The 20,026-nt window shown below is 37.8% G+C and overlaps 1 protein-coding gene across 1 annotated transcript in view; it reads right to left on the reverse strand.

The window, feature by feature from the left end:
* LOC149285296 (ephrin type-A receptor 6-like) overlaps positions 1-20,026 on the reverse strand; it is a 314,092-nt gene that overhangs the window by 73,572 nt on the left and 220,494 nt on the right. Inside the window, exons 8-9 of the mRNA XM_089495515.1 lie at positions 12,246-12,316; positions 11,180-11,305 (exon numbers count right to left, since the gene is read on the reverse strand). Of these exons, the coding sequence (XP_089351641.1) occupies positions 11,180-11,305; positions 12,246-12,316 (197 nt within the window). The remainder of the gene's footprint in view (positions 1-11,179; positions 11,306-12,245; positions 12,317-20,026) is intronic.

Here is a 20,026-nt window from a genome sequence, read left to right on the forward strand (position 1 = left end):
CCTTAGTAGAATTTCCACTAATGTTGACATCATGACATATACTTAATTTGGCTGCATCATGACCTCATAACATTCACAATGTTTCAGGAGACGATGCATGCGATCAGTGGGCAGAAAACGTCTATTTCTGCCTGATTTAAAACATGTTAATTCTTCTGTGGGAGGTGTTGAAGCAGGTGAAAATTGTGCTTTTTGTTCAAAGCATTTTTAAAACGTTCACCCAGCTTCCAGTCCTGCACTTGCCTGTTTACTGTGTTTAGAGTGGTTAACATACAGCAGGTCTGTACTTGATTGTCACCGTCCTTAGTTATAAGAAATAACAAGTACGGTGAGCTCTGTGCTGATCCATCTTTGATCAAGCACTTCTATGGAATGTTGACTGAACAAGATTAAGATAACTCATATATGAATCAAACCATTATGCTAAAGTTAATTACAATCTGTAAAACGCCCCTAGAAAGGCATCCCATCTGTCCAATTGACCCACTTGCATCTTCCTTCTCTCTCCAGTGCTCTTACATCTACCCTAAGCAATATACTGTATTAAGCCTCTCTTATCACTGACATGTTTCCATCCATCACTGCCTTCCCTGTCTGACCCCTACTGGAACACTTAGTCTGCAATCATTTAACCCACTTTTATTTCATCTACTTTGACCTTTCCAATATAAGGAGTGGTATAACATTACTAAATTCCACTGAATGAAGAGTTGGATAGAGTTGAGGCTTCAGCTCCCTTACATCAATTTTTTATACTGGTCAACATTGGCACATTGGGTGAGGGGACTTTGCAGATGATCACTAGGACAAGACCTCCATAATCTATAAAAATTGAGTATTTGAAACCATAACTGTCCTGTCATTATTATTACGACTGGGAAGCATTTATGCTATAGTGATAGACATCTACATGGTATTATTGTGACTGGGAAGCATTTATGCTATAGTGAACAGTTTTATGTGTGTGGTCTATCTCAAGTAACCCCCATAGGACTCCCAGATAGATTTGAATGAAATACTGTACATAATGGCAAATGCTAACCATCAAAGCTGGGGATATATACTATCAGGTACCAGACAGTTTAAAAATGTATTATCATAATTTACTCATGGACATCACTCCCATATATTGTACTCTCCAGTTGAAAACTAGACATTATGCAACTCTAATCCTAGGCAACTGGTTTTATCTGGGGTAATTATTCTTCTCTTCTTTATCTTTTTTTTATGCCTGGCATTAAAGCTCATAGTACTAGCAGTCTAAAAGCTGCGCTATCTATTAAGCATTTCAACTGCCCTTACTCATAGGTTCATTGCATGTGTTTTAGCTTCAGTCATGTATTAGACGTATTCCTTGACATCGTCTTATGCCAACTACTTATTTGACAAAAATAACATGCATTATTGATGAAGTCTAACCATGTCTTCATAACATCTCCAGTAGTAACATATTCATAGCAGCCATAGAACCATAGAATATTATAAGAACCATTCAACCCATCTAGTCAACCCAATTTTCTTGATATAAAGACCCAAACCTTAGGTTTTGTATTAAATTCAGTATAGCTTTATGCCTTTCCCTTACCAATTCCCTCACTTTAAATTTAAATTCCCTCACTGTACTAGCCTCTACCACTTCTAATGAAAGTCTGTTCCGGTTATCTACCACACTCTCTGTAAAGCAAATCTTCCCTACATTACATCTAAATCTCTGACTCATGAGAGTTAATCAGGACATTTGGAAAAATGATGAGATCAGATTTAATTTCTATAAACATGACACAGCATTTGAGGAGGCTGTGCAAATTACAAGGGATGAACTGTTTGATGTGGATGGGGCAATGTGACTATATTAAATAATGCTCATGAAATCACCTAGAATCTACAATACACTCAATTTAATAGATATTCAGATGAGCTAACACATTAGTGTACTGCAATGCAAGTTTTAAGAAACAGCACACAATTGCTATTGCTGCTATTATGGCACATTAGTACAGACCAAATGTATTCCTGTGTGTAGCACCATAATATAATAAGAAATAAGAATTAGTGCTGATACAAATTTATTGCTGGCAGCACTGAAATCCCTAAACATTACCTCTGCTATACTTAAAACCTTAAGATGTACAATTCTGCTTTATTAGTTTTATCTGCGTATCTAGAAAGAACGTTTAGATCCCATGGCCTTTTCAGAAAGAATTTTGAATTTAGTATTCATTTATTTTTTTGTAAAATCTCTGTTTATTGTAATAAAGCAAACCAAAATTATATAATAATTAGACCGAAAGCGATATGTGGCACTATGTTGAACCTAAACAGACACCTGTCAGAGCTGGTGATAATGCCGCAAAACAACTTCACGAGATATGGGACACTCATCAAAAGGAAAATAATTATAGTTAAACCATGAATACAGTCTCCCATACAGCAGAGTTCTCTCTATTGGGAGAGAAGAAGGAAAAAAGTGGGTTGGAGGGAAGAAGTGGGGGTTTTAATCATGATGCTTGGTTATTATATAGCCCTAGGAATTAGAAACGACTTTTTGCCCAGATACGCATCAGCTGAAAGAGCTACAGTGTCTTAAGAAACAAAGTAACAACAAAGTTGGGTATCTGCTGACATTTCATGCTGCGATGTTGCTGTCCATGGTACTGATTGAGAAACTCTTGCACATCAACTGGCTGCCTTTGAGAGCTACGGGGTCCACAGCAAGAAGAATTTGTCATTAGTGTCATTAGAAAGGAACAAGCAGGGTACTGTTTCTCCCTTATGGTCATGGTTGCTGCAGATCATATCTGAGCACTCCACTTCATTCAGACCAGAAAAAGGGGGTAGTAAGCTTGGGTCAGTAGCCCTGCTTGCGTTAACCTACATGGTTCAGTTGTTATCTTATAGTAGTCAGACTATATTATTTACTAAACTAAGAACTATAAACAATTATTTCTAATAACATAGTAACATAGTAACATAGTTCATAAGGTTGAAAAAAGACCAAAGTCCATCAAGTTCAACCTATATACATATTGTGTCCCTACTGTGTTGATCCAGAGGAAGGCAAAAAAACCCTTATGAAGCAGATGCCAATTGCCCCATACCAGGGGGAAAATTCCTTCCCGACTCCAAATATGGCAATCAGAATAAATCCCTGGATCAACGTTCTGTCCCTATTAATCTAATATCCATAACCTGTAATATTATTGCTTTCAAGAAACACGTCCAGGCTCCTTTTGAACTCTTTTATTGAGTTTGCCATAACCACTTCCTCTGGCAGAGAGTTCCATAATCTCACCGCTCTTACTGTAAAGAACCCCCGTCTGTGCTGGTGTAGAAACCTTCTTTCCTCCAACCGTAGAGGATGTCCCCTTGTTATAGATACAGTCCTGGGTATAAATAGGTCCTGGGAGTGATCTCTGTACTGTCCCCTTATATATTTATACATAGTTATTAAATCCCCCCTAAGCCGTCTTTTTTCCAAACTAAATAACCCTAATTCTGATAATCTTTCTGGGTACTGTAGTCCTCCCATTCCCCTTATTACTCTGGTTGCCCGTCTTTGAACCCTCTCCAGCTCCACTATATCTTTCTTGTACACTGGTGCCCAGTACTGTACACAGTATTCCATGTGTGGTCTGACTAGTGACTTGTACAGTGGTAGAATTATTTCCTTGTCGTGGGCATCTATGCCCCTTTTGATGCACCCCATGATTTTATTTGCCTTAGCAGCAGCTGCCTGACACTGGTCGCTACAGGTAAATTTACTGTTAACTAAAACTCCTAAGTCCTTTTCCATGTCAGTCGTCCCCAGTGTTTTCCCATTTAATACATATTCCCAGCCTGGATTTTTCTTCCCCATGTGCATAACCTTACATTTATCTGTGTTGAACCTCATCTGCCACATCCCAGCCCAAGCCTCCAACCTATGCAGATCCATTTGTAATCGTGCACTGTCCTCTATTGTGTTAACCACGTTACAGAGCTTAGTATCGTCTGCAAAGATTGATACTTTACTATACAATCCCTCTACAAGGTCATTAATAAATATATTAAAAAGAATAGGACCCAAAACTGACCCCTGTGGTACCCCACTAGCAACAGTAACCCACTCAGAGTATGTACCATTAATAACCACCCTCTGTTTCCTATCACTGAGCCAGTTACTTACCCACATACACACATTCTCCCCCAGCCCAAGCATTCTCATTTTATGTACCAGCCTTTTATGTGGCACCGTATCAAATGCTTTGGAAAAATCAAGATATACGACATCCAGCGATTCACCCCGATCCAGTCTTGAGCTCACCTCCTCATAAAAGCTGATCAGGTTAGTTTGACAGGACCGATCCCTTGTAAACCCATGCTGATATGGAGTCATACACTTATTTTCATTGAGATACTCCAAAATAGCATCTCTTAGGAAACCCTCAAACAGTTTACACACAACAGAAGACACCAGGCTACAAGATCAGAGCTCTTTACACCCTACAAGATTAGAGCAGAATTTAGACATTGACAAGATGCTGATTGATTCAGTGCTGCATCCAACCACAGAGAGCAAACATACTCCTCTGTGTACAAATCCCCAAAGGATCAATCACTAAGGATGGGCAGGTAACCATGTAACATTCCCCATTGAAATATTGTTGGATTACAGAGAAAAATAGTCATGGTCTACCTTTAAATTAACATCTTTTGGTTGCTGTCATAAGAATATATAGTTTATTCCCTAAAGGGGGAGATTGTAGTTTCCAGTTCCCATTTTCATCATGCATTATAAAGGGTCAATCCAATTCGGCTTCTCCTGCGCCTACAACTGAGTTGGGCATTTATAATGCACTCATATAACGTGGGGTTTGATGAATGCCACCTAAGATTAAACTATGAATGGGAGAAGAAAATCAAAGGTTGGGCCCATCATAATTCATAATTGTCTGCAATTTCCACTGTTTTCCAAATGGGGGAAATTGTTACATACCCTGATTTAGAATGCCACATTCTGAGGTACCTGGTCAGTCTGCACATCTGTTTTACATCTTCATCCACTTTTACAAGTTCATTCAAACATGTTCTGTGATTGTTATAGTCTACTTTTGAGGTTATTTGAAACAATGTAAAATGTAATAGAAAAAATTTAAGAGCATTGTATGAACTCATTAATCATTAATACAGTTTTGTGCCAATATCACCTTTTATGCAGTATTTTTGATACGCAGGCACTGAAAGATTAGAAGAATTGATTTACATTGCGTTGCCCTATTTCATGGCCTACTGCCTATTTTACAGTATTAATTAGAATAATGTGAATAAATGAAGAAAATGAAACACGTATAAGCAGGGCGAACAAAGAGATTAGAATTAGGAATGTTATGGGTTCTAATTCTGAAGCTGAAGTGAAACTGATGAATAGGCTAATAATATTATGCCTTAAGAGCTGCACTGCTACATTAGCACCAAAAGTAAAAGAATTTTGACAAATAATAAATCAAATCTTAATGATACCAGCAGCAAATTATTAACCCAATGTATAGCTGCAAGGTTGTGTACTGTCAGGTGACATTGTGATGCTTACACAAATGTTACGTTCTGTCCAACACTGTATCTGTTTTATGCATTTTCTGATATGGGCACTTCATATAAGAGCTGAGAGCAGTCCTAACATTTGGGAACTTGTCTGGGGCAGCTGATCAATAGTCCATTGGTAAGACTACAAAGGCAGATAGTTGCTGTTGGTAGCTCTGAACTTACTTTTTAATTATTTAGGCATTAATGAAAAAAGGACTAACAACACAGAATACAGATGTGGGTAAGCAGGCTGGTGGCTCATCACCAAGCAGACCCCAAGTTTGTCTCCTTGAACAGTACGAAAACCATTTAAAGCATAAATGTGTAAATTTAAAATGTATAGTATTTAAAGGGAATATTCTGCAATGATCTCCAATATGGCACAGGTATATACTTAGAAGCATAGATAACTGCCCCTGGTGGCAGAATACTGTAACTGCAACAACACTATTAGCACAGTCATTAGATGTAACATTTATAATAATTAGATTTTAATTACAATTTTCCTGTTTATTAACATGGCATATGATCTTCTCAAAACAATCTAGAATACAAATCAGAATGCTAGTGTATCCTAATTATGATTTCCATTTGCTTTTCATTGCAAATTAAGACATTTCTTCCATTTCTTCATTCATTTATTTTGTTTAGTTTTAGAATTAATTTTACATGGGGGAAAACAGATGCCATCTATATACTTGTATTTACATAAAAATAGTCACCATAATGATATTAACTTCTCTGTCATTTTTTTCAAATGGTAAATGAGCAGAGAGATGGAGTCCAACAGTTCAAATAGGAAAGCCAATTATTACAATGGGCATATAATAGAGCAGATTACATATGAAAAATCAATGAACCTTATGGGCATTATCTGGGAGGACAACCCCCAGCAGAGTGTTTTTACACGGCTAATAGAGCAACATAATAGCTAATAAATATGCATAAAAACTGTGATAATATTTGTATTCATTCATTCAAGTATTTATATATTTTGATTTTAATTAAAATATACCAGTCAAAAATAATGTGCACTAAATATACCCTTAGCAAAAATGCAATAAAACCTATATTTTTCCACTGATGAAGAAAATAAAGCAAATTCTATTTTAAATTTGACATGAGTGGCAGGTAAATTGCAGCACTCATGTCAATTGGGAAGCATGCTTCAAAATACAGCAATACTTCAATGTTTTTTCTTTAAATATCAGATGAAATAAAGAGTTGCTGCAGTTTAAAAATGGTGTTATTGTGTACATAGAACACAGATGTTTTGGCAGTTTATACAAAGAACTAGCAATTCATTAACGTGTTTTCAGGGGAAAAAAATCTAACGTGGTAGCTAAGCCTGTGAGTACAAACTTGGTACATTTTCAAGACATCATATCTTTGGATCTGCTGTCAAAACAAGGCAGAATTAAGTGATCCCGTTAGAATCTATATTGGTTTTCATTAATTCATTTTGAGCAAAGCGAAAAAGAAAAAAGTTGCTTATGCAGGTTTTTAAAGCTAAAAATGTTAGCAAAATGTGTTTTGCTAAAACTCATTAAAGGGCAGTTAAAAAAACTGCACAGTGATATAATTATATTCTGTAAAAGGCTTTTAGGATTAGCACATAATTTTATTGTGAGCAGCATGGATGAACATTTTGAAACCTGAAATAAGCCTTGGATTTTCTTGCCCTGGGCATATTTGCTATTGGGACAAACTATCATGTTTTTCATCATGTAAGTTCAGCAACACAGAAATTCCATACACCTTATTTGCACCTAAATGCCTCAGATTTGGATGTTTTCATTAGAATATTGTCTGTAGCTATACTGATTACAACAGAGACATAAAAGGGAGAATGAGAGAATGATAAAATCTTGGTAGTCATAACTGTGACTCCCGGGTAAATATGCATTAGCATACCTGTATTACTGCTGTGATTACATATAAGATTCCCAATTGGTGTATTTGCTATCAGAATGTCATGGTTGTTATCCTTGCTTGAATGCAGGTGACAATTAAGTGCATCTTTAAATAATGGCAAGTCAAGGTTTCCATGAGGACAGGCACTAGAGCCATTTGGTTAACACATTTGGCAAGTCACTATACTTAATCTTCGCAAATGACTAGTAAAGGTTTAATATTTAAAAAGTCTCAGGGTTTACAAAGTTCCCAGGTATGTGCATTAAGCGCAATACTACTGACACCTATGAAACTAAATTACAAGTGCATTTATCCATATATAATGTCCTTATTACCACCTTGAGGAGAGGCCACCTTTGCCTTTCAGTAAAAAGCAAAATTATTTAGGCTGTTCCAAATAGGCAGTGTCATGGGAGTAGGAACCCCTAAAAATCTGGGGGGGACATCATTTTCCCCCATCAGATCTCCACCTTATCCCCATCTCTCACACTAGGAGTCACACTCCTATCATACCCAGGCAGCCAGTACATGCTGGTACAGGGTGGCTGTAAGTGATGTGCAGACCCCATATTGCTGGCAGCATCAATACACAAGGGGGGCAGCTAGCTAGGTTTCAGCATGTACTGGCTGACTTGGCATGATAGGAGTGTGATTGCTAACAGTAATCACAGTCCCATCATGCCTAGGTTCCAGCATTTACTTGTTGGATGTGTAAGTGCTGGAACCTAGGCATGATGGGACTGTGATTACTGTTAGCAATCACACTCCTATCATGCCAAGTCAGCCAGTACATGCTGGTGCAGGGTGGCTGTAAGTGATGTGCAGACCCCATACTGCTGGCAGCATCAATACACAAGGGGGACAGCTAGCTAGGTTTCAGCATAGTAACATAGTTCGTAAGGTTGAAAAAAGACCAAAGTCCATCAAGTTCAACCTATATACATATTGTGTCCCTACTGTGTTGAGCCAGAGGAAGGCAAAAAACCCTTATGAAGTAGATGCCAATTGCCCCATACCAGGGGGAAAATTCCTTCCCGACTCCAAATATGGCAATCAGAATAAATCCCTGGGTAAACGTTCTGTCCCTATTAATCTAATATCCATAACTTGTAATATTATTGCTTTCAAGAAACACATCCAGGCTCCTTTTGAACTCTTTTATTGAGTTTACCATTACCACTTCCTCTGGCAGAGAGTTCCATACTCTCACCGCTCTTACTGTAAAGAACCCCCGTCTGTGCTGGTGTAGAAAACTTCTTTCCTCCAACCGTAGAGGATGTTCCCTTGTTATAGATACAGTCCTGGGTATAAATAGGTCCTGGGAGTGATCTCTGTACTGCCCCCTTATATATTTATACATAGTTATTAAGTCCCCCCATAGCCGTCTTTTTTCCAAACTAAATAACCCTAATTCTGATAATCTTTCTGGGTACTGTAGTCCTCCCATTCCCCTTATTACTCTGGTTGCCCGTCTTTGAACCCTCTCCAGCTCCACTATATCTTTCTTGTACACTGGTGCCCAGTACTGTACACAGTATTCCATGTGTGGTTTGACTAGTGACTTGTACAGTGGTAGAATTATTTCCTTGTCGTGGGCATCTATGCCCCTTTTGATGCACCCCATGATTTTATTTGCTTTAGCAGCAGCTGCCTGACACTGGTTGCTACAGGTAAATTTACTGTTAACTAAAACGCCTAAGTCCTTTTCCATGTCAGTCGTCCCCAGTGTTTTCCCATTTAATACATATTCCCAGCCTGGATTTTTCTTCCCCATGTGCATAACCTTACATTTATCTGTGTTGAACCTCATCTGCCACATCCCAGCCCAAGCCTCCAACCTATGCAGATCCATTTGTAATTGTGCACTGTCCTCTATCTTGTTAACCACGTTACAGAGCTTAGTATCGTCTGCAAAGATTGATACTTTACTATACAATCCCTCTACAAGGTCATTAATAAATATATTAAAATGAGTAGGACCCAAAACTGACCCCTGTGGTACCCCACTAGCAACAGTCACCCACTCAGAGTATGTACCATTAATAACCACCCTCTGTTTCCTTTCACTGAGCCAGTTACTTACCCACATACACACATTCTCCCCCAGCCCAAGCATTCTCATTTTATGTACCAGCCTTTTATGTGGCACCGTATCAAATGCTTTGGAAAAATCAAGATATACGACATCCACCGATTCACCCCGATCCAGTCTTGAGCTCACCTCCTCATAAAAGCTGATCAGGTTAGTTTGACAGGACCGATCCCTTGTAAACCCATGCTGATATGGAGTCATACATTTATTTTTCATTGAGATACTCCAAAATAGCATCTCTTAGGAAACCCTCAAACAGTTTACACACAACAGAAATTAAACTAACAGGCCTATAATTCCCCGGGTCACTTTTTGTCCCCTTTTTGAATATTGGCACAACATTTGCTATGCGCCAGTCCTGGGGAACAGACCCTGTCACTATAGAGTCCTTGAATATTAGAAATAGGGGTCTGTCTATTACATTACTTAACTCCCTTAGAACGCGGGGGTGAATGCCATCTGGACCTGGTGATTTGTCTATTTTGATTTTTTTTAGGCGGCACTGCACTTCTTCCTGGGTTAGACAGGCGACATGTACTGGGGCAGTTATCTCATCCTGCTGTATATTACCTGGCATTTCATTTTCCTCTGTGAATACAGCAGAGAAGAATATATTTAATAGATTAGCTTTTTCCTGATCCCCGTCTATAACTTCTTCCTCATTACTTTTTAAGGGGCCAACGCTTTCATTTTTAACCTTTTTACTATTTATATAGTTAAAGAACATTTTGGGGTTTGTTTTACTCTCTTTGGCAATGAGTCTCCAATTTTGCTGCTTTTATCTGATTTTTACATATTTTTTTTCCCCCCGATAGCTTTTCAGTGCTTCCTCACTGCCTTCCTGTTTTAGTAGCTTAAATGCCTTTTTTTGCCATTTATTGCCCCCTTTACATTTTTATTTATCCACATTGGTTTTCTCTTGTTCCTGACTCTTTTATTCTCATACGGTATGTACCTTTCACAGTGAGAATTTAAGATATTCTTAAAAATCTCCCATTGAGTGTCTGTACTCTTGTACGCATGTACTGGCTGACTTGACATGATAGGAGTGTGATTGCTAACAGCAATCATAGTCCCATCATGCCTAGGTTCCAGCACTTACACATCCATGCTATCACACACACTCATTCATTCATATACTCATTCATTCACAAATTCATTCCCTCAATCACACATACTCATTCAAACACTCTCCCCACCCCCTAACCTGCACTGCAGCTCCTCGATGCCGCTCACAGACTTCAGCAGGGGGCGCGGCCTCCCTCTGCGTTCTCTGGTACTACACAGAGGAAGCAGGATGTCATGGGATGTCACTTGAACTCTGCTGGGTTCCGTTTCCTCTGTGCAGTACAGAAGACCCTCCCACAGGTAAGTAGCAGGGCTTGAGGTGCGAACCGCGTAAAATCGGTTGACCTGGCTGCCGATCTTACGCGGGCCGCACCTCGAGGTCTCGCGGGCCGCATTTGCGGCATTTCTATTGGGGTTCCTACGGCCCTGGGGGGGATTTCTTCATTATCGGTCCCCCCCCGCATGAGTTACTGGGGGGATTTGTCCCCCCTGTCCCCCCGGTTCCTACGCCCATGGGCAGTGTCCATTCTTTGTTAATTTTACCTGCTCCAATAACCCTTTCAATACGAATCCTGGAAGGATCGATCTCCTTTGCAAACTCATGAACCGCTAAGGACGGGTCTTCATAAGTGTCTGGATCAACGTAGGTTTTCACTCCCGGTAAGCGCACTACAAAGAAAAATAAACAGATTTTTGATAGTTAAGGTACCTTTCTTATAATATATATATATATATATATATATATATAGTTTTTATTATATATATATATATATAGTTTTTAATATATATATATATATTAAAAACAATTGTTGTAGTATTTGGGATATCATTACAAATCAGTTGTGATCACACTTTGACCATTATATACACAGAATAATACGGTTCTTTAAACCCTGGTTTGTATGTAAGCGGTTCTGTTTTATGCACAAATTCAAATGTACTACCCTAGGAACAGTAAGGATAGGAGGCATGGGTAGATAATGATATAGCAAAGTGCTCTGAAGAACATACACCCTAGTGAAATAATTGGAGACTTCCAGCACTTGTTGGATTAGAAGTGCATTTATTCTAATGTGCATGACAGGGAGGTCAAGTGGTTGTTGGACTCGGCTTTGTATGAATGAATAATTTAAAGAACTGCTTCCTATAAGGGTGAATTTTCAGAGAGCTTTGCTGTGAAAGTGACCATATATTATAGAGTCTGTGGAGCTATAATAATCTAGCCAATAACATCTTTGTTAGAACCCATCACAAACCTGGGCTAATGACAAGGACCCTCCACACCTTCGGTTTTAATATGTCATTGCCCGAATAACTCATTTTATATTACTGTATAATCTGTTGGCCCTATATAAATATATAGATTATAAAATCATAGGTTAGAGATTAAGTACCACTTTTCTGCTACAGATTTGGGATCTCTCTAACTGATATATAATCATTTCTCTTCATCATTCGGTACTGTTGTTATCTTTATTCCTGCACACATAGAATTTATAAACATCCATTTTTATAAGGACATGTTCAGGGAGCCCTCTACATAAGTGTTCCTAAGAAGTATGATAAGAAATAAGGATAAAAAAAAAACAAAGTTAATGCGTATACTTACAGTTTCCATTCTGCAAATTTGTTCTTCTTTTCTCTTCCGATTTCATTTTGGCTTTGATATACCACTGGCACCTAAAAATAATAAAAAAGAAAAACAATATTGTTAAGGGATCGGTGTCAGATTTGTAAATATAATCTTAACGGGAGTATTTACAACGTTACTAGGGAAACAGCAACATAATACATTATCTAAAAATGAAGGAACTAGCTATTATTTGCATTCACTGACATATCTTTGATATGCTGTTTGTATTCTGCAATATTTACAGGCAGAGGTATTTTTTAGTAGTCTTCATATTTTAATGAGCTGTGTATATTGTAAACCGCTTTCTCTTACTATTTTCCATTTTACCTGTATGTAATGTGAACACTGTACACTCACGTGTTTTAAAAAAGAAATGTAAATTATTGATTAAACATATAATTTGCCTTCTAACAGAAACAATAAATATAATATCACAGTCCAGTAAAGTCACTGTGTCATTCATTCAATTAAATATTAATATTTGAAGCTAGATTGATCATGCTTTAAAACAAAGGGTAATGGATTTAGGTAATTAATAGAAGTTAATGGGGTGGGATTGTGTGGATAACCCGCTTAATCCCTTTCAATTTCCTCCTTACTGGATGGAAAAAAGAAAAACACAAAACACTTGTTTTTTCAGTGTACAGATTATTATGATGAACAAATCCTACTACAATTAATATCACGGGATTACAGTGGTTTCTTAATTATAAGCAAGAAGCCAGGTGACCCAAAGATAGGCTATAGATACGTTAAAATGTTTAGCTGTCATAGCAAAAGATTGGCTTCTTATAGGTTTGTAGCATTTAAAATTTTATTTAAGGTTTCAAGGTTGAATGGAAGGGTAGTGTTAAAAGAAGCTAAAACAGTATCATAACTGTATAAAAATAAAAATGATTTCTTAAAGTAGGTGCAGACTTAGCAAATAATGTAATATACCAGAACACCAACATCCCCAGATTTTAAAAGATCTACAAGGAATAAGAAAATTACACTTTTTCTTCCAACAGTGTTCTCATACATTTCAAATACTGTAAAGAACCAAACACTATAGACACATTCACTACATAACCATAACCAATACGGTCAATAAATAGTCCAAATAGCTCTTCTAAATGTCCCTTTTCTTTGGATTTTGACTTGATCTATACATTTTATGTGCCAAGGACTAATATAATAAGGGAATTCAAAAATCGCTGTGGATTGGTGTGGGGAACATAGCAGTGCTAACAATGTGATACATCTGTTGTTTTACAGTGGAAGGAACTAGGAATGATGGTTTTCATATGTGGTTTTGTAAACGGTGCAAATGGAAAACAATCATTTTGTTAGACAGACTGGACATGTGGTAACTGTTCTTTAGTGGTGCCACAGAAACCAAAGCAGAGAAGCTTAGTTTCCAACTATATCCATCCATTCCCTTTCCATTTGTCATCATAGACACTCATTCCCTGCCTATATCATGTTTACAAATCCTTATTTGTTTTATTTGTGTACTTTCTAGGAGTGTTGGGTGGCATCAGAGGTCTTTTTTGCCTGAACTTCCCAGTGAAGGCTACCTGGAGCTCACTCCTTCTGAGGGGATGACTTCACCAGTGGATAGGGCTAGCCATGCACAAGGGTGGGGATAGCCACATAAGGGATGTGGTTAGCCATTTGTGGGTAGAGCTAGCTGCACACAAGGATGGGGTTAGACTCAAATAGCATGGAATGAACTGGGAGTGGGAGAAAAATTAGGCAGGGAGTGGGCATGACCAAGTGCCCAAGTGACATGTGACCTGGAGACCTCAGGAAGCAGCACTTCACCCAGAGACTCCTGGTCAAACCTTGAGAATTCCTGGGTATGCTGCTAGTACCATGTAACATTACAAGTTGCTGGAAAATTCTGCTTGGTTTGATTTGAGGTGGCGACATGATGAATGCAAGCAATCATGGTATTGAAATGTTTGTACACAATGCATAAAGATTGCTTGAGGAATTTTATGTCACCCTGGGTAGTTTCTATGCAATTTCTGTGCTATACAATGACAGAGCATTAGCTGATGCATCTGATTGTTTGTGGTGGGTCTGACCCAATACACCTGAAGTCAACAATTATGCTGTTCTTCTGGACTTTTATATGAAATAGATGGTATAAACTACACACTAGGGCATTATATCTTGGGAATTATTAAATCCTATTTGGCATATCTATGGCATGACACCTTTCACTGTGTTGTTTGCAATCGTTTGGAAGTGAATTGTGTTTGCGCATGGTGGATAATCATTCAGCGGATAAGCCAGCAGGTGTTTATCTCATTTACCTCTCCTTGGGAGGAGACTCATCAGAAAACTTGTAAAGGGAACTATTCATCAAATTGCTAATTCTGAACGGTGCAGCAGAATACACCTATAAGACACCAATCCAGTTCTCCAAGGTGAAATTTGTTTTAAATTCCCAAATAAATTGAATGTGTATTCCCAATTTCTTCATAGGGTGTTCACAGAATAATTTCCAGTGAATGACACTTATCGGTGCTCTTAAATGATGCTTCAAAATGAATTTATATCTCACAAGCCCACAGGTGAAACTCCACAGCTTGATTCCTCTTCAGCAGCCAGCACGGTGGCTAATGTACTAAATGATGGAGAACACAGGGGGGCAAAGAGTGGTAAGGGGTTTACCATTTTCATGGGTAAACTTTAAAGGACATTTTTACTTGGTGTCAGCTGGATTGATTTAAGTCTAATTTCATCTAAACGTTTGTAAAATGTAACCTTTGTATTCATTTTTTTGAATACACTCTCAAGAGTAGAATTTAAAGAAAAGATGATGCTATATGTACAACATCCCGAAGCCCCACAGTATAGAAATAAAATTAAAAAACAATGCTGCCAACATCCTCAAGGTATAAAACGTAAGGTAAGAAAACTGTTGTAAAGGAGAGTTTTGACCATCCCAAACCTAAAAAATGTATGTGTGGTTTTACTCAATTTTCTGTAGAAGAAATGCTAAACCAAATTACAAAATGCCTTTTTTCAATTTCCCAGTTTTTATATTATAGTCCTAATAAATATTGTTTTATACATAAGAATCACAAACATTATGCATTGATGGAATACTATAAACTTGTTTGTGTTCAAACCATCAAGCCTGAATGCATGCATTGTTTAAGGCATTTAAATAGGGCTTCATAACATCCCATTATTTATTTAAATGCATAGCAGGCAACTGGTAAGATTTTTAATACATGCAGTTATATTAGCTGGTAAAGCTTCAATGTTTCACATTGATAAAGTGTCTTTATGGAAGACTTAATAGCAAGAATACTAAGTAAATATTTAACAAGCAAACAGGTCAATATTTGCTTGGTGTTTGTAAAGGTCTATGCTGCCGAGTGCTGATTTGGGTTGACAACACCGTATTTTAGATAATCAGAGCCAGATATTTTTCATCCAGGAGCTATTCAGGTATATGCAGTTGTGCCAGGCTTGGCAGCACTAATTTCCCAGCTATTGATCTACAAGTAACCCAGTTACCTAGACATGATGCAATGCGAGAGTGAAATGTAACTGGTGCTCCATGACAGGGAACCTCCTGCAGGATCACCTATGTCGAAAACCCTTTGATCAGATGACAATTCATAAATTCCAAAACCCAACAATCTAGAGATAGTGGAACAGCACTCCAATATTCCTGGTGCTGGAACTGGGCTCCACCAATACCCCAAAATATCACAAATAAAGTCGCTCAGCACTCCAGTAGTTAAGCGAGGTGTATTTAATTTAGCAACAAGGGCAACGCTTCGACCTTACAGTCTTTATCGATATGGCTCGGATTCTGGTGAAAAGTTTGAAAAGCTCTCTCATCCCCACAGCACCCAGTGGAATTGCCCAATCAACTGGCATTTTTTTTGCATTAAGACTACTTATTAAAATTTTACAGAAAAATCTTTATAGGTACACTTCAATGTACTGTTTTTTGGCCATTTACCACCAGCTGGGGGTTTAATGAACAGAACACAAGACATACAAATCTGTCGAGGTTTAAGAACTCAACCTCTAGCTTTTTTAAGGGGAACTTCAACCTTTCTTTATAATATTTCTTTAATAAAGCATTAAAGGGACACACTAGTGTCCAGTCAGCCTCCTGAACAGTAAATGCATATTAAAGTAGTTTCTAAGTAGTTTCATATGCGTTGCTTAAACCACGCAAACATTTAAAGAGACCACTCAGCTATCATATACATTAAAATAGGGCTGCCAGGTAACCATGGGGAATAGAAATAACTTCCTGGTGTACTTGTGTATCCGGCCCCCCTGCTTGGCTACAGGGGACATTGATGCACGTGCCAGAGAATCAGGCCTCCCGACGAACTTCCGCAAAAGGGCGTAGCTTCTGTGAGCATCCTCTTGATTGTTTATCCAAAAAACCTTGCTCCTACATGTTTTAGCTGGCTCCTTGATCCAAACTAAATGTGTCGACCCCTGCATTACCGTGCATATGGAGGTTGGAGTTTTCTTTCATTGGAATAACACATAGTTAGACCCCCATTAGCCTAAACCCCATAATTATATTATTTTACTTACATAAGTTCTCGCTTAACTATAATCCTCGTGCACGCTTCAAGTTTGTCCTTGTGACCCGAAAGCCTCCTGAAGATTGGAACGCTGCACCAGCTGAATCACATGCAATGCAGTGTGCAACATAACCTTATAAATATGGGTGCAGCAAATGGTGCCTGATGTCTCATACACAAGATGTGTGTGAAAGGCGACCTTATTTTCAGGAATACGTGGCTTCACATGTAAGGTGTTTGAAGTCAGCGAAACAGACAATGCTGGAGAGCCATTAAGAAGCTTGCATTGCGGGGAACCGGTACTAAGGACACTCATACAAAAGTGCAGGTAAGTATAAGCACCACCATTGAAAAACACGGTAGAAGTTTCCCTATAACCAAAGAAAGGCATGATTTTTCCATCACTGAGGCGATAAAAAAGCTGTCTCTCTTTAAGTGGAAGTCAAATGGGAAGCAGAGATTTAAAGATGCTTAATACAGCCTCATCATATGTGATTAGCTAAGGCATACCACGGGTCCTTCAATCAGCGCTGTGAGGAAAGTGAAGTCATGCGATTGTTCTTGGCTTCCTATAAATATTGAAGGGATTATAGCTAATTGGATTCTGAAGAAATGGTAATGAAACACTGGATGTTATCTGCACTATTAAAGGTGCATTTACTCTTTCAAACATCTGCTAAATTCCTCTTTTAGCTGATAATTATTTATGCTTTTTTTCTGTGTAGTTTTTTTAATACTATAAAATACAGCCTTATTGTCATTCTGTGATCTAATTTCCTTTAATTAAGTAAACTATATTTTTTTCATATATAACAAAATCAAATAATTAACAATAAGTGTAAAGTAAAGTGCAACTTATAACACACCTCGTGAAAAAACCACTTTAAATTTCCACTAAAATAATACAAATAACAATAAACACAAAGGTGTAAGCGCACATGCCCCAATACACAACCTTAGAGTAAATCTGTATATATACTTGCATAAAATGTGGTTTAGACCTCTCTTTTAGCCCTGTAAATTGAGACACAGAGAGATCATAGTGTAACCCATAAATGCAGTAATGATTGTAATGGGGTATAGAATAGACTCACATGGGATAGAGCCGTGAACAGGCTCTATATAAACAGCTCCAGGTGCCCACTTGGGGTGTAAACGAAAGGATGCCTTCCTTCTCAACCCACTCCAGGTAGTAAAAGGATCTACACAGTTCTTTTCCTTTTGGATTCTTTTATTATTAAAATAAGGAGAACTAGGTATAAAAACCTATATTTCCCCAAATATAAAAAGTATATTTAAAAACACTGTTTATATAGAGCTTGTTCACGGCTCTATCCCATGTGAGTCTATTCTATACCCCATTACAATCATTACTGCATTTATGGGTTACACTATGATCTCTCTGTGTCTCAATTTACAGGGCTAAAAGAGAGGTCTATACCACATTTTTTGCAAGTATATATACAGATTTACTCTGAGGTTGTGTATTGGGGCATGTGCGCTTTCACCTTTATGTTTATTGTTATTTATATTTTTTTCATAGGCTACATTTCCCACTGTTCTGCATGCTAAAAGTGGCAGACAAAAATACTACTATGTAATTGTTGACTCCATGGTCTACAAACTTGCACAAAGTAACTAGATTTGTAGCCTAATTATAAATAGGCTTTCTTTTCAAAGTCAGGAGCCTCTTGATATTGACCCAATGTACAATATGAACAGTTTTTTTCAATTGTTCAGGGGTACAGGAAGAAATGGACCTTAAGGTGGAAATTTCTATAAATGCTATGTATGCATCAATTAGTTCTACAAGCCTCATCCCAGACACTGTGGCTGTCCTTACTCTAGATCAATGTTCTTTAGCTAGATCAATGTTATTCAGCTAGATCAATGTTCTTTAGCTAGATCAATGTTATTCAGCTAGATCAATGCTATTCAGGTCATGTCATTTAGGCCTTTTTGTGGCTTATGTACTACCAGAAATTCCAACTGTCCTGTTACATTAGATTATATAAAACATACAGTATATATATATATATATCAAAAAACAGATGGAATAAGTATCTTGTGATAATACCTTTTTTATTTGGACTAACAGAATTTTGGAATGACAAGCTTTCGGGAGCTCTTCTCCCTTTCTCAAGTCTAAAACATTTCTGAGAAATGTTTTAGACTTGAGAAAGGGAGAAGAGCTCCCGAAAGCTTGTCATTCCAAAATTCTGTTAGTCCAAATAAAAAAGGTATTATCACAAGATACTTATTCCATCTGTTTTTTGATATTGACACTACTGGACTAATACGGCTACAACCTCTACTCTACTATATATATATATATATTTTTAGGGAGTTTTAGTTTTAGTTTTAGGGAGGTGTGAATAATGCTGCTTAAAATCAGTCATATTAATAATTAATTTTTATTATATAACAAAATACAAACAGGGCTAGTCCCACTGTTTTCTGCCAATGCTAAGCTGATGGCACTACTGGGCATTTTCTGATTGTGAAAGGAAGTAAGCATGATGCACCTTTCATCTGCTGCACTATTTTCTTGAATGACCTCTGCATCTATGGTCCTTAGAACTGCCCATTTCTTTGTGCTTCTTCAAAAGAGCTTGGAAAGAACATCTGGAAATTGATTTAGATTTTTTCTTGTGTTCACTCACTTTCCATTTTTGTTAAATGTTAAAAAAAAAAATTTAGATTTTTACTTTACGGTATTTTTCATACCTTCTTAGTATTGTATATAGTGTTAGAGTCAGTGTGTATGTTAGTGTTTGTTGCTGGATAATGTGTGCATGTATACAAGTGTTGAGTTGTGTGTGTATGGCATCAGCATTAGTGCAGATATCCTCCAGTTGAGTTGGAGTGTGTGGCTACTGCTGTATGGTGTTAGCACCCCTGTGCATCAGTGTATGGTGTTAGTGTGTGTTACTGTAAGAGCCCCTGCTCTCATAAGGTATGCTTATGGAAAGATCGTAAGGTGGAGTGATGGTTGGAGCAATAGGTGGGACAATGGGATGAGCATGGGGCGGGCTAATGAGAGAGGCATGGGGACCGAGGCATTAATACTGTACTGGACCCAGGTATTAATACTGTACTAGACCCAAGATTTCCTGATGGCGGCCCTGCCTACATTACTGTATATATCACTTTATATTCTGCTCTAGGAGTACTTTTCCTTTGAAATGGCCTAAGAGG

Source organism: Sceloporus occidentalis, unplaced genomic scaffold (assembly GCF_023333645.1).
Source record: "Sceloporus occidentalis isolate IW3139 unplaced genomic scaffold, rSceOcc1.0.p SCAF_81, whole genome shotgun sequence".
In the NCBI taxonomy this organism is placed as follows: domain Eukaryota; kingdom Metazoa; phylum Chordata; class Lepidosauria; order Squamata; family Phrynosomatidae; genus Sceloporus; species Sceloporus occidentalis.